The sequence below is a fragment of the Terrapene carolina genome, unplaced genomic scaffold, assembly GCF_002925995.2.
Source record: "Terrapene carolina triunguis isolate 2854851 unplaced genomic scaffold, T_m_triunguis-2.0 Scaffold32922, whole genome shotgun sequence".
NCBI lineage: Eukaryota > Metazoa > Chordata > Testudines > Emydidae > Terrapene > Terrapene triunguis.
The window spans coordinates 2,309,176-2,324,555 of NW_020697273.1; the positions used below are offsets into that span (position 1 = coordinate 2,309,176).

At 50.2% G+C, this 15,380-nt stretch overlaps 1 protein-coding gene across 2 annotated transcripts; it reads right to left on the bottom strand.

Moving 5' to 3' along the window:
- Nucleotides 1-2,383: 2,383 nt before the first annotated feature.
- On the bottom strand, nucleotides 2,384-11,973 carry LOC113404980 (IST1 homolog). 2 transcript variants are annotated; one of them, XM_024199441.3, is made up of 9 exons: nucleotides 11,847-11,973; nucleotides 10,263-10,443; nucleotides 9,707-9,794; nucleotides 8,831-8,914; nucleotides 8,302-8,412; nucleotides 7,784-7,960; nucleotides 6,667-6,755; nucleotides 5,394-5,442; nucleotides 2,384-3,631 (listed from the first exon to the last, which is right to left on the bottom strand). In XM_024199441.3, the coding sequence occupies exons 1-9, from the start codon at nucleotides 11,932-11,934 to the stop codon at nucleotides 3,446-3,448; spliced, it is 1,053 nt and encodes a 350-aa protein (XP_024055209.1). In that variant the 5' UTR covers nucleotides 11,935-11,973; the 3' UTR covers nucleotides 2,384-3,445. The 2 variants fall into 2 exon arrangements, with proteins under 2 accessions (XP_024055209.1, XP_026519010.1); XM_026663225.2 differs by having other exon boundaries at nucleotides 6,663-6,755.
- Between the last annotated feature and the right edge of the window lie 3,407 nt (nucleotides 11,974-15,380).

Consider the following 15,380-nt stretch of genomic DNA (forward strand, 5'->3'; position numbering starts at 1 on the left):
CTGAGGGGGTCACAGTCTGGGGTTCAGAATGGCAGTGAGGGTACATAGCCACATGGGGATGTGGGGGGGCTGCAGGGACCTATCCAGATGGGGGGTGCGGGGACAGGGGCAGACCTGCCTGACTGAATGGAAGAGGTTTGGGATCAGCCAGGGTCTGCATGAGGGAGGCTCCCCAACAATCCTGCCCTTCCCCTCCCCCCCCAAAACCCCCTGTTCCGGATTTCTCCCACCCACACCCAACAACCCTCCAAATTCACTCCAGGCTCCTCAGCTCCTCCTTTACCCCTGACTCTCCCAAACCTTTGCACTGCTTCTGAGGTGTAGGAAATACAGTTCTGTATTGTAATTTAAATGAATTACTCAAAGTTCTGTGCTCATATACCCAGTAAGGAATATGTAAAAAAAAAAAAAAAAAAACAATCTTTTTTTGGTCTGTATTGTTACAGACACACTTGCTGACATATTTTAAAATCAATTATGAAAATAATTGAACACACAATATAATCATGGCAGTTTCAACAAATAAAATATGCAGAATTTTTAATGTTTTGTCACAGAATTCCCCTAGGAATAATTTAATGTGTCTCCTGTAGCTCTTTGCAGCACAGGATATTAAAACACTGATTTAGTTATTAACCTAACTTATTAACCAATCAGGATGCTTTTAGTGTGTTATTAACCAATTGTAGCTGATAAGATAGTAATACTGTGTCATTTTACTGTGAGAATATATTATGTAACTAAATATTCCCCATCCTACTGTTTAAACATCTATAGCCCTAGAGCAGTGGTCTCCAACCTTTTTACACCCAAGATCACTTTTTGAACTTAAGGGCAACCCAGGATCTACCCCACCCCTTCCCCAAGGCCCCTCCCTGCTCACTCCATTCCCCCCCCCCTCACTTGCTCTCCCCCCCCCCCACTTTCACTGGGTTAGGGCAGGGGCCAAGGGGTTCACAGAGTGGGAGGGGGCTCTGGGCTGAGCCTGGGGCTGAGGGGTTGGGGTGCAGGACACAGTGAGGGGTGCAAGCGCTGGGAGGGTGTTTGGGTGCAGGATGGGGCTCCAGGCTTGGGCAGAGTGCAGGAGGGCATGCAGGGTGCTGGCTCAGAGGGGGATCAGGGCTGGGGCATGGGGGGTTTGAGGTATTGGCTCTGGGGCAGGGGATCAGGACTGGGGTGCAGGAGGGGGCTCAGGGCTAGGACAGGGGCTGCTGGGTACAGCCTCTCACGGGGCAGCACTTAGGCCTGGTCTACACTACGACTTTAATTCGGATTTAGCTGCGTTAATCCGAATTAACCCTTCACCCGTCCACACTACAGAGCCAGTTAATTCGAATTAAAGGGCACTTAAAATCGATTTCTGTACTCCACCTCGACGAGCGGAGTAGCGCCTAAATCGATTTTGTTAATTCGAATTAGGGTTAGTGTGGCCGCACACCACCGAATTAATGTGGTTAAAAACCGAATTAATGTGCTTAGTGTGGCCGCGCACAATCGAATTTATACAACCTGTTTCCCAAATTCGAATTATCTAAATTCGGATTAATCCCGTAGTGTAGACATACCCTTACCTTGGTTGGCTCCCAGCTGGCAGCGCACCGAGGCTAAAGCAGGCTCCACGCCTGCCCCAGCCCCACACTGCTCCCAGAAGGGGCCAATACAGCCCCTGGGGGAGGGAGGGGGGGGGGGAAGGCTCCGCATGCGAACAACAACCCTGCATCTCCCATTGGCCACAGCTCCCTCTTCCCAGCCAATGGGAGCAGTGGTTGCAGGCAGGAGCCGCATGCAGGAGACAACCCCCAGAAGCATGAGCCCGGGGCAGGCAGGGGGCCTGGGGCACTGCCAGAGATGGCAATCGACTGGGAGAGTCTCTAGGATTGACCGGTCAATCGACCGGGTGGTGACCACTGCCCTAGAGTAAATGACAATGATTTCACACAACTGGGGCTTTTTTGGGTGATGCTGATCGCTAATTTGGCTCCTGAACCACGGTGGTCTGAGTGTCACTACACTAACTAGTTTGATATATTTGCAAATGGGATACAATATGCCAGGGTTGCCTGTGATAACAGGGCTCAGGGCTAGGACAGTCAGTTCCAGTGCCATGTTCTTATGTTTTGCTGAAAGCGTCAACTACAGTAAGGCAGGAGCAGGAGGGGCTAACCACAACGTGCCCATAAATGACAAGCCAGCCTGTTGCTGGCTGGCCCTGCAGGCCCCTCTGCAGAGCTGGGGTTACGACCGGGAGCAACGACTGACTCAGTTAATCACTTTCTGAGAGAGCCACCACTTCAGCTCCACACAAATGCCCTTTTCCCAGGTGAGCGGCTTCACTCACTGCCCCCCAGCCCCTGACGACACGCAACCTTTCGGACACAGCCGCTTATGGTCCTGGACTTTATTAGGAACTAATCTACAAGATACAAACAAATCAAAAACTATTAAAGAAAAGCTGTTTGAAAATGTTATGTACAGGTACATTACACAGAAGAGAGCAACAGTCGTCTTCTAAAGGCCTTTCCAGTGAGCAAGAGCAGAACTGGCTAGCGACGGGGTAGATGGAGAATGATGCAGCTCTGCCTACTGATCTCTGGTCTGGCCACAAGCATCTTCAGCTGCGCTGAGTCCAGTGGCACCAATAACGCTGCTGCCAAGCGCCCAACTAGAACCCTGCTCTTTATCCGCTGCTCTGCCAGTTTGCACTCCCAACAGATGCAGGCTGAAGACGAACAGGAGAGACTGTACAGCACTGCCCTCTTGTGAAAAGGAAACAGACCCTCCCACCCAAATAAAGCAGTAAAGGCCACGAAGGGCTCCCTGAGAATCCAGTGGGACTAAACCAGGCCATCAGCTTCCTAGATAAACTCTGCAACTGGATCCACGGCAGAGCCAGGAGAATTGGGCAAGTATAAGGTGCGGCAAAACCTCTAGGAAGCACCTACTTCTACTTGCCTTAATATTCCCCATCTCAGCCTGAGCAGCAGGCTCAGTGGCCCTTTCAAAAGGGATTTCCATCACCCTCACTCTGTGCCCTATGTGTGGGGTGGGCACCCTCTGGTAACTCTCCACCTGGACCCACACTTGTCATTCTTCATCCTCCCTCCCTCTCCATCCCTGTGGGAGACACTGCAAGAGCCATGGAGAAAACCAGGAGTCAAACCCAGAAGGCAGAACAAGGCTTTCTTGTGGAACTACTGACTGACAGAGCTGTTCCCTGCTCCAGTCTTACCGGATCCCCCACAGTTCCCCTCCTGGAGCAGCAGATACCAGGACAGCAGCAGCATTTGGTATAAGTACAGCAGGAAGAGAGGTCAAGAGAAAGAGCATTCATTTTAGGTTAATACAGGAAACGGATTTCTATGGGAGTCTGTTTCAGAGAAGCAGCATGGTCCCAGCTCCCAGACCACACACTGGTTACAGCTGAGTCAGTCTTAGGTTTTCTTCTTTAGCTCTTCAAATCTCCGAGAAAGATCATCAAAATCAATATCTTCAGACGCAGAGGTGTTGGCTCCAGCAGATGCCGTTGGCAATGTATCGGGCACAGATGGCAATTCGGGCAGCACAAAGTTATCATAAATATCTGGAGCGCCAGTTCCTGGCTTTGTAGAGGCTTCTGGCTTAGGCCCAGGACCTGTTTATGATGAAAAACCCAGAATTACAAGCTATGGACAAGTGCTCCTATCCTGGCTCCCCACTCCAGGAAAAGCTAAGGCCAAGCAAACCAGGACACCTATCAGAAAGGCTGCAGAACTCCTACATTTTTAAAAGAGAGCACGCTTAGCACTGAGACTCCTGGCACCAGAAAGCTACCGCAGTGCAGCACAGCATCTGGCACTCAGCTGAACCACACGGCTCCAGCTGCATTCAGATACCCTGGGGAACCCCAACAGGTCTCAGGTGAGAATGATCCCATAGATCATAGAAGACACTTGAAGGAAGCTGCATTCTATGGCAGAACACGCCTGGTCATGGGTGGGTCAGTCTCTAGCCAACAGCTGACAGATTAGGAGGTAGAACTCCCTGCTACAAGGCGCTAGCGTAGTTAGTTCTGCAGGTCAAACTGCCCTGAACAATACAGATAAGTCCTGCCATTGGCCACTGTTGGCAGACAGGATACTGGGCTGGATGAACCTTTGGTCTGACCCAGTCTGGCCGTTCTTATGCAAGTCCCAGGCCAATGAGTTTCTGAATTCCGGAAGCCCATCCCTTCTGCCAGCCCAAGGAGACAAACGTCACATTCTCCAAAGTGCACTTCATGTCAACCTAGTTAACTCTCGAATGCCAAGTGAGCAGGGGCATAGAAGCCCAACCCCAGAGCTCCCGTGGGCCCAACCCACACATCAGCATTCACCACCAACTATCTGGACTATCCTCCTCAGCACAGAAAGCTCCACCACACTGTTGGAAGCAGCAGGCTGGAACAGACAAGGGACCCATTTAATCTGGAATCCCATCTCTGCCTATGGTCAATGCCCCTGCTGAGTGTCCAGACACCACTATGATGGAGGGTGCTTCAGAAATGCACATCGCATCTAATTGTTCATTGGTGGGGGAATTGCTGATGAGCTTTTACTCTGAAGCATGTGGGCAGCTCAGTAGCCTTTACAGAATGTGGATCTGTGGTCAGCAGCAAAGCTTGATCACTGCTGCTCATCTTCTGACAGAAGCCAGTATCAGTGCTGGTGTTCTCAAACATCCCCTTCTCTCCTAAAGCTCCTTGTGCCATTTCCTCTCTCTTCTGCAGCAAAATATGGTTAATTATGTCATTTACAAAGTATTTCCTGGTATCAGTTTAAAAACTGTTGCCTTTTAATTTCACTCTGTGCCCCCTTGTTCTTACCGATTCAGAAGAGAGACTGATCTAGTCTGACCTCCCATGCAGCACAGGCCAGAGAGATGATTCCTAGAGCACAGCGTTCAGAACAACCGCCTCTCAATTTAAAAACTGTCAGTGATGGAGAGCCCATCAGAGCCCTTGGCCAAGTTTTCCAATGGTTAATTACTCTCACCACTAAAAATGTTTGCCTACTTCCAGGCGTAGAGAAGAGGCCAGAGGCACACAGGGCCCTCTCCTGTATCAGTGACTACATTATATATCTACCCCACTCCTTTCCTTTTACAGCTCTCATCACCTTACTCTTCTCTGCTGGGAACTGAACAGTCTTGGGCTTTTGACTCCCCGCCGGGGAAGCCACTGCTCCTTTCGGCCACCCCACTCTGAATCACCCCCATGTGTTAGCGCTTCCAGTCTGGACTCACAGCCCGCTCCATTTCTGGGCAAATGTTTCCAACCAGACACATTGTTCCCTCCTGAGAGAAGCTTCCTCTTAGTGATGCCAGGAACCCATGCCCTGGGCTGTCATTGGCCCCCAGTGCCTCCCTGGCGTACTCACCAGCCACCTGTGCAGAAGACACATCCTTGTCAGTACTAAGGTCATCAACCTGAAATAGACAGACGGTCACTACACAACCAGACCTGACTCCAAACAAGCAATGCCTGGGGCTGTCCTCCAGGTGTACCTCACCGACCACAGCACCCGCACCACGTGGAGACAGGCAGCTCCCCTCTGCCCTGCTCGGATGGGGAGCAGTCACATGTGAGCCCCAGTGCCAGCACAGACATGCCCCATACATTTCTCTTCCCTTCCTGAGACAAGGGGCATGTTCTCCAGCCCAGATGACAAAGCAGCTGTCCTCGGGGGACACTGGAACTGGATAACCAGGATTTATCCAAATGCAGAACTGAAATATTTATCATCAGGAGGGGAAAGAAAAGACAAGCCCCGAACCTGTTCCTCTTCGCTCACAAGGCAGGGGTAAGAAGCTAAGCCGCATGCAGCAAGGAAATTCTGGAGTTCCACATGGAGGGATGAAATCATCCCTCTTTTGTTCCCACCTGATGTGGGGCCGAGGTCTGGCCAGGAGCGCGGAGAGAACCCACTCTAGATAATGTCCCATCCAACCAAGCCAACAGAACTTGGGCACAAAGCTCCAAGCAGCAGCTATTGCATTTCTGTGACAAGGGGCACTGGGCCAGCATGCTCAGGGACCGAGCCACACGCCCACCCATCCATCCCTCTCAGTACAGTCCGAGGACAGATACATGGATGCTAGCCACAGGACAGAAGAAAAGCCATGATGGGGCCACTGTAGCCACACACACCTGTATGCTCAGAAAGGCCAAGCTGAAATCTCCCTCCCTGTCCCCTCAACGACTCGGTGAGGGGTAAGGAAGAGTCTGTTCTGTATAAATCATAAGCTGGCGTCAGCCAAAATTCTCATTTAAGGTTAAATATTAAGTTGATCCAAGAGGGGTAAGTCAAACACCAGCCGTGGCTGCAGATGCAGACCCTTTACCGTCTGCCTGTTAAATACATGGCAGCTCAGGAGAGTCTGCTGCAGTTTCATCACCACCAAGGCCATGAAGTGTAACATGCTCAGTGCTTAGAGGCCAGCTCTCCGCCCCAGCCTGCGCAGAGCGGCTGAGTTGGGAACCCTGCACGTGTCGCAGAGTTTGCAATGCAAGCAGCACCAGCCGCTCAGAAATGAGCAGAGTTTGGGAGGAAGAAGTGTTCAATGAAAGTTTGCCTTCCCTCTGGCTTCTGTTCTGCCCTCTTCTCAGGACTCTTGCTGCTGCTTATAAAGAAGGCTCAGGCACTTACAGACTCATACGTTGGGGGAGCTGCTGGGATCGGAGGTGGATGGATGTTGGTAAAAGGCTGGTAAGTCCCCACAGGTACTCCATTGAAGATCTCCTGTAAGCAGGGAGAGGAAAGTCAGCAGAGCCAAGGGTGGAACCGGTGGGACAGTGCAGCAGCTTTGGGTTTCACTGTATCATCAGTGATCATCGTCATGTCTGGAAACACATTGAAGAAAACATCTCAAATTCGCCTCAGACACTGACACTGCAGTGGCAAGCCCAGCCTCGGCACACCAGAAATGGTTTTATTCACCAGATCAAATGCCATGGGGAATCCAGTGCCTCCAGGTACTAAAACCTGAACATTACATCTTCCAATGCACGCAGCTATCCGGCCAAGAGAGGAGAGAATGCCACGGCCCCAGATCCTGAAGCATTCCACCCACATGCAGGGGCCATAGCATGATGCAGGACTCTCTCCGGGAACCTGGGCAGAGACCCTTCCAGGCTTGTACTGAATGGCCAGAGGTTTACTGCCCAAAACCTGGACACCGTGGAGCCATCCGGGCAGAACACACACAGGCACCAGTGGAGCATTTGCTGGGAACGTGATCCTGCGGCTGAGTGGCTGGACTGCCTCACAACTCGCCTGCCCTGTGGAGAGCCCATCAGGCTCCACAGTCAGAGGCAGAACCTTCCCCCAGCTGTCTTTCCACTCCTACAGGCCGGGCGAGGAGGAGTGTCCCCTGAAGACCTCTGGTCCTTTCCCCCTCCCCTCACTGGCTTGCAAAGAGTTCCTGCAGGTTCTTCTCTGTGTTCACCACCTAACCGAACTTACCCGAGTTCTTCACCCTGTCTGGGCTTAGGGCTTCAAGCAGCTGCTGCACAGTGAGAGCATGCTACAGTCAGAGACGGGAGAACCCTCTCTTCCCGCAGGATTCTGATTCTCTTAAGACAGAGGAAGGTTGCTGGAGCTTATGGAAGGGGCAGTGGGCAACATCGGCCACACTGGCAATGTCTTCAGTCCCAGGCAGCGCCTCACCCGCAGACATCCTTCAAACCCGCCAGCTAGCAAGCTGCCCCCGCTACTTACGCCTCCCCTTTAGTCAGCACGTAGGCTCCCGGGTGGCCAGACACACTCACCGGTCCCTTTAGAGGTGGATAGGGCGATGGCATGGGCATAGGCATTGGTACTACTCCGTCAGGACCAACCAGCGGGGCCGTGAACCCACCGCCCCCTCCTCCACGTCCACCTTTCTTCGTGTCATCTATGAACCCGACGTCGATCAGATCCGCCTCAACACCAGTCGGGGCTTCAGCCTGAGGGGGGAGAAAGGGCTTGTGTCGCTAACCTACAGAGCCAATGGCTGCCGCTGCAGTGTCAAGGAGACCCCCCCTCACTAGGGGAGGCACTCGTGCCTGCTACAGCAGCGTATGGGAAGGGGGGAACAAGAGGCAGGGTTCCTGGCTACTCCAACGCCCGCGAGAGGAGTGTATACGGAGCAGGTCAGAGGACAGAGCTCACGGCTACCTCAATGCCCAGGGTGGGGGCTGCTGCAAAGCGCATGGCAGTGCCAGAGGAATGAGGGAGATGGTTTGGCTGTCAGAAGAGTGGCAGGGGAAGATGCCAGCTCAGAGGTCTCCAGCTCTGCCCCACTCACCATCACCACCGAGTCAGGCTCATAGGGCACGTTGTAGTTCTTCGCAATCTCAATCAGGTACCTCTCCACCAGGATTTTGGGGGGGGCCTCCACACTCAGCTTGTGCATCAGCTGGAACACAGGGACAAAGCCATCAGCCAGCATGGCAGCGGCCAGGAGCTGGCATCCCTGGGCCGGCACGCAGCTGTTGGGCAGCTAGGTGCAAGGGCTCCAGAGTGAGGCTGCTCCCTAGGACAGGGCTGCTGGAAGAAGACTCTGCTCAGTGGCCTTGATCCTCCAGCTGCAGCCAACTGAACAGGAAGTGCCGGCCCTGCTGCGTACTTCATGCCTCTACAAGTCTGCGCCCCAGAACTGCCCCAGGCAACATCTCAGTCAGGGGGGCTGCTTGCACTATCTCAGCTCTGAGCACTCCCCAATGTGACACGCACCCTGGGAACAACCCAGGCGATGTCTCCCCGGAAGCAGCGTGTGTCTGTATGTGACATGCAGCCCCCACCCTGTCACTTAGCCTTCTCTGCTAGGCCATTACCCTGTCATTGACTGTCCCGATCTGGTTTGTCCTGCATAGCTTGCCATACTCCTTGCTGTACTTTGCACACAGTTGGTCAGCAACCTGCAGCGGAAAACAAATTCTGGAGAATTTGAGCAGAACAACATAGTTTCATAGAGTTTAGTACCAGCTCATCATCTGACTTCCTGTCTATTACAGGCCATGACATTTCCCCAGGTACCCCTATATTGAGCCCAGTGACTGTAGTCACACTAAGCCATTTCAGCTTTCAGGAGACTAAGATCTTGTGTGTCACAGAAAACAGAAGAGACTGAGGTGCACCAATGCCAGAGGCCTCTGCAGGGCAGAGAACGGATCAGATGTGATATATCCAGATGATTCCAGCAGGTGATCCGCACCCCATACTGCATAGGAAGGCAAAAGCCCCCAAAGGTCCCTGCCAATTGAAAATGGGAGAAAATTCCTCCCGACCCCAAGTCTGGTGATCAGTTGGCCCTGAGCATGTGAACAAGAAACACCATCCAAGGAAAGATTCTCTGCACGACCTCGGCGGACTCCCAGGCTGTCCTCTCCCCAGCTGCGGCCAACCCCCAATGCATCCAAAGAAGGTAAAACAACCAGAATACATACAAAGCTTCCTCCCCACAATTCCACACACACCTCAACTCCTGTCCATGGTGGCTTTCGCACTGATGCGCTCTCATTCCCATGCCCTGGGTGCCCCAATCAATCACCTTACTCTGACCCCAAGGGTGCAGTCCTCCCCACAGAGATTCACCCATCTCTTGTTCCACACAGCCCAGGCTGGGAATATAAACCTCTGCCGCAGTCAACAGTCCCCAACGGCCGGGGAGGCTGCCCCACAACCAGCACTGCAGACACAGCTCTACTCACAATTTTCAGCTCGGCCACTTCAGACTGTAGTCGTGGGGCAGCCCAGATTAGTGTGGAGACGGCTTCCGCCAGGCCAGTGTCCAGATCCCTACAGAGACACGAATCCGTAGCTTACCCACCCCAGCTCTGCTGCTTGGGTGTGCAGCGCAAGAGCTGCCAGTCTGCCTGAGCCAGGGCAGATCTTTAGGGGGGTGTCTACACTGCACTACACTGACAGCTGGTTTAACTGTGGTGTAGACATGCAGGCTCAGGCTGGAACTTGGGCTCTGGGGTCCTGCGGGAGGGGTCCCAGAGCCCAGGCTCCCCCAGGCCTGCACACCTACACTGCAATTAAACAGCCCCTTAGCCCGAACCAGCTGGCATGCACCAGCCACAGGGTCTAAGCGCAGTGTAGACAGACCCTCAGAGGGCTCAGCAGACTGACACACAACCCCAGCCCCCCTCCAAACTATGGGAAGCCCATGCCAAACTCTTACTCTATAGATCACTCCTCCCCAGGTCCCAGCGGGTCCTTCGCCCCCACTCCCCACAGGTCATTTTGTATTCAAGGTCTTACTTCATAGACTGAATCAAGCCGAAGCGAGCTAACAGCAGGTCACAGTACAGCTCCAGGATCTCCATGGCCTCCACTAAGTAGTCTTCTCGGATGATGTGCTCCACACGGATCCGTGCTCGTTCATCCTTCCCTGATGCCAGGTAATCTGCAATCTCCTTCCTTGCCTTCTGGGCTAGCTCAGCTACAGGGCAAGGCATAAGTGCTGGTTACCCAGTGGCCAAGAGCTGCCCTGCTACCACCAGCATTGGAACTCATCTTATTCACTAGCTCCTTCCTCTCCTCTGGCGATGGCTTTGTGGAGCCCTCTCGCGTCCTCACCAAGGCCTCCCTACTCTGTCACACTCAAGAGCACCAGTTCGTTTGGGCAGGGGCCAGGGATTCCAGGCTTTGGGTGCTGTGGGCAATAATAAAAATGGGGGCACTGGGCATCCTTCTGCCCGAATGTCTAGGGAGGAAGAGCATGGTCACCCTGAGATTCCACCTCAGGGCACAGAAGCTGCCCCCTGCACTGCAAGCCCCAGGCTGGGGGCTAAAGGCCATTGTGCCAAGGGAGGAATGATCACTCACATAGCCCTTGAGCTTGCTTCAAAATACCAGCCCCTGCATCTTGTCAGCTCAAGGTCCTGTCTCACTGGTCACATGCCGGAGAGAACTAGTGGGGAGACCTTAGGACAATCTGCACCTTCTAGATCTCATCACCCCATCTCAAAAAATATATTGGAATTGGAAAAGGTTCAGAAAAGGGCAACAAAAATGTTAGGGGTATGGAATAGCTGCCGTATGAGGAGAGATTAATAAGACTGGGACTTTTCAGCTTGGAAAAGAGACAACTAAGGGGGATATGACAGAGGTCTATAAAATCATGACTGGTGTGGAGAAAATAAATACGGAAGTATTATTCACTCCTTCTCATAACACAAGGACTAGAAGTCACCAAATGAAATTAATAGGTAGCAGGTTTAAAACAAATAGAAGGAGATATTTTTTCACACAATGCATAGTCAACCTGTGGAACTCCTTGCTAGAGGATGTTGTGAAGTCCAAGGCTATAACAGGATTCAAAAAAGAACTAGATAAATCCATGGAGGTTAGGTCCATCAATGGCTATTAGCCAGGATGGGCAGGGATGGTGTCCCTAGCCTCTGTTTGCCAGAAGCTCAGAATGGGTGACAGGGCACGAATCACTTGATGATTACCTCTTCTATTCATTCCCTCTGGGGCACCTGGCATTGGCCACTATTGGAAGACAGTATACTGGGCTAGATGGACCTTTGGTCTGACCCAATATAGCCATTCTTAGTTCTAGGACACCCTGGGAACAGGGCACGATTTAAGCCCTGAGCCAATTTTATTTCCAGGGAAAGCAGAGGGCCCCAGATACATGGCTCTGCAGCTGCCTGCATCTTCCCTACCCCAGTCCTCGGCCTCTCAAGCACTGGAAGTTTTACAACAAGATGGAAACACCAACTATGAGAGCAGGGCTGGCACAATCAGCTGGGCCCAGCTAGCAAGAGCAGCGAGTGCTGGGGTCAGGCAGAGAGCACGGTAGAGTTGGCCCTGCAGCTACCACCATGAGATACCCACTTTTCTTTTTCTCCAGCAGTTTGAGGCGATTGATAACCAGGCGCAGGTTGACTCGCAAACGCTCGGCCTTGAACCCGGAGCCCAGCATGACGTCCAGTTCCTGCAGGAAGAAGAAAGGAGGGTCACTGGGTCTCCTGCAGCCCTCAAGTGTCCCCGCCAATATAGCATCACCTCCCCCAGCTGGAGAGCTGCCCAATTCGCCAAACTTAGATGCCTGAAAGGCATGAACGGAACAAAAGCCTCTGTTTGTGCTACAGCCCCCTGGAGCAACCAACCCTTCCTCTTCAGGGCACTCCCACAATCCACCTCAAGTGGAATAATCCTGCTCCACAGGCCTGGGAACAGGAGTTCCTTCTGAGTGGACTGGCTTAAATCACCCATTTCAATCATGAATAAGGCCCTACTTGAATCGCAGGATGACTGTCAAATAATTGCAGCTGAGCTGCGGACAAGACATGGAAAAATCACAGAAAAGTGATAATGGACCTTTAATTGTGGTAATTTGGAAAAGCCGGAGTAAACCTATTTGTTTACGAAAAAATTTCTGGAACAATATAAACACTCAAGTAGTATGTTATACCTTTGAATTTTTTTGATAAACCAGACATTTTGCTTCAACTATATTACAGCCAAAAAAAAATGACCGGTACAATATAAAATTCAGAAGACAAAGTCTTAACACAACTGCTTTAGAAATCAAGTTCAGTCCCTTTAGTTTTTTACATTTACAGGCACTGAATGTTAATGCAGTACAGCCCGCTACAGTAGTCTCCATCATGCCCTGTCTTTGCTTTGGGAAGACCTGTCCGTACCGAGATACTGCACACTCAGCATCCACAGAATTATGCAAGATTGCTAGTGGTAGCTTTGCTATCCCTGCTAACTCTGGAAAACACTGTAGAACTGCAGCTAAAGCCCCAAACTCTTCAAGATCATTTAAAAATGTGTACGAGGAAGCTGTGCTTTAGCTTCACGGCCAAGCATAGGGATTGCCTCCAGAGGGAGCCCCTGCGCTGATAACACATTCACTTGTTTCACATCTAAGGGCCCAACCGATCAGCAGATAGTAATCGATCTATCGAGGATCGATTTATCACGTCTCGTCTAGACGCGATAAATCGATCCCCGAATGTGCTCCCCGTCGACTCTGGAACTCCACCAGAGCGATGGCGGAAGTGGAGTCGACGGGGGACTGCGGCCGTCGATGCCGCACCGTGAGGACCCAAGGTAAATTGATCTAAGATACGTCAACTTCAGCTACGTTATTCTCGTAGCCGAAGTTGCGTATATTAGATCGATCCCCCCCAGTGTAGACCAGCCCAAATACCCAAACTGCTGTTATAAAGGACAGTGGGGGCTGAGTGAACCTTGGTCCTTGCTGAGCTGGTCTGGCAACCCACTCCTCAGTGTTCCAGTTGTGTTCCTTCAGTTTGTCTACTGTTTCCTTGAACACTCCTTGAAAAACCCATTCTGCTCTGCATCTTCGCTGTGCTTTTCTTTTGCATTGGAGTCTGCCCAGTGTGTTAAATCCATTACACTGTTGGGCGATTGATGGATAGAAAGAGAACACATCTCCAAAGATTTAATGGTTTGCATCAATGGTAGGTTCCAGGGATGGCCTCGGTATAGTCCAAGGTTCGCTATTGTGAAGGGCATTATACTCAAGGTATACTGTATTGCCAAAGCTACCTAAGTTAAGGTGGGAAATACTAATGGGGAAGACCTCAAAATACTAATGTTGCAAACCTCAAAATGTATGTAAAATAGTGGACTGTTCAAAGTAAGCCAATAAAAATCAAAATTGCAGTGGAAGCCTAATACTGCAGGATCTGCAATATTGCAAATGAAGTAGGGCCTTAATCATGAATCCATAAGCAGGAAACTGTGATTTAAATAAAACCTTTTAATCTTGTTTTGTATTTGTACTTTAGTTATTTTCCAAAGGAAAAGCGGACTCATTATTTGGTACCCATTAAAACATGATGGTTTACAACTCAATTTGGTGATAATTTTTGCTAGCCAGGAGGAAAAGCTATATTGATACATTTATTTTTAAGCAATTATGTAGCTTAACATATTCAGATTCAGGATTTTTACTTGATGTTAGAAAATAGTGAATGACACTTTTCTTATTTACTAGATTAATCTGTCTTTGTGATGGGTCAAGCTCTATTTAGATGGAAACTGGGATTCAATCAAAATTGCACATAACCAGCATTTTTAAAAACTGGGTTTTCAGTAACTACCTTATACCCAGCATATTAAATATTTGTATTTAAAACTAAATGATTTATTAAGTAAAGGAAGTATTATCTGCAGTTAGTGAACGGAACTCATTGTTTCTCGTCACCATGTCCTTCAAGATTTTAGCACTAGTAAATCTTCTCTCTCACACGTCGTTTTTATTCATAGATTGGAAGAGGAAAACCAGATTTCCTGCTTTTTCAATTCCACATCTGTTTCTCAATTTTCAGCGAGCTAGTCATAGTTCAGCTTGGTCTGCTCAGAAATCCTAAAACCATAGGGTTAGAAGGGACGGCAAGGGTCAGCTAGTCTAACCCAGTGGTTCTCAACCAGGGGTACGCATAGCCCTGGGGGTACACAGAGGTCTTCCATGGGGTACATCAACTCAACTAGATATTTGTTTAGTTTTACAACAGGATACAAAAAAGCACTAGTGAAGTCAGTGCCAACTAAAATTTCACAGACAATTACTTACTTATACTGCTTTGTATACTATACACTGAAATGCAAGGGCGATATTTATATTCCAATTGATTTATTTTTATCATTATATGGTAAAAATGAGAAAGCAATTTTTCAGCAATAGTGTACTGTGACACGTATATTTTTATGTCTGATTTTGTAAGCAAGTAGTTTTAAAGTGAGGTGTAACTTGGGCATACGCAAGACAAATCAGACTCCTCAAAAGGGGTACAGTCATCTGGAAAGGTTGAGAGCCACTGGTCTAACCCCTGCCAGGATGCAGGATTCTGATAAAGAAAATCTTCTCTCTGCAGCTGTGGAAGAGTCTCCTGCTGCTAAAAGCTGGCTTAGCACTCACTCTTGTTGCATATGCTTACCCAGTTACCTCCACCAGTTCAGTTGGTTTGGCTTTCCTTTAAAATTTCTACAGCAAACATGTACTGCTTGAATAGTTTAGGCCACAGTATCATAGAACGGTAGGGCTGGAAGGGACCTCAAAAGGTCATTGAGTCCATCCCCCAATGCTGATGCAGGGCAAAATAAACCTAGACCAGGGGTTCTCAAACTGGGGGTCGTGAGCTGTCAGCTTCCACCTCAAACCCTGCTTTGCCTCCCGCATTTATAATGGTGTTAAATATATAAAAAAGTGTTTTTAATTTATAAGGGGGGGGGGGTCACACTCAGAGGCTTGCTATGTGAAAGGGGTCACCAGTACAAAAGTTTGAGAATCACTGACCTAGACCATCCTTGAGAGGTGTTCTTAAACACCTCCAATGATGGGGATTCTACAACCTCCCTTGGTAACCTGTTCCAGTTTCTATCCATCTT

Excerpts from the sequence above, each read along its gene's own strand:
- LOC113404980 (XM_026663225.2), bottom strand. The coding sequence starts at position 11,934 with ATGCTGGGCTCCGGGTTCAAGGCCGAGCGTTTGCGAGTCAACCTGCGC. Across the intron at positions 10,444-11,846 it reads ACTGCTGGAGAAAAAGAAAA|CTGAGCTAGCCCAGAAGGCA; the intron begins GTGGGTATCTCA and ends CTTGCCCTGTAG. Across the intron at positions 6,756-7,783 it reads ATCCACCTCTAAAGGGACCG|GAGATCTTCAATGGAGTACC; the intron begins GTGAGTGTGTCT and ends CCCTGCTTACAG.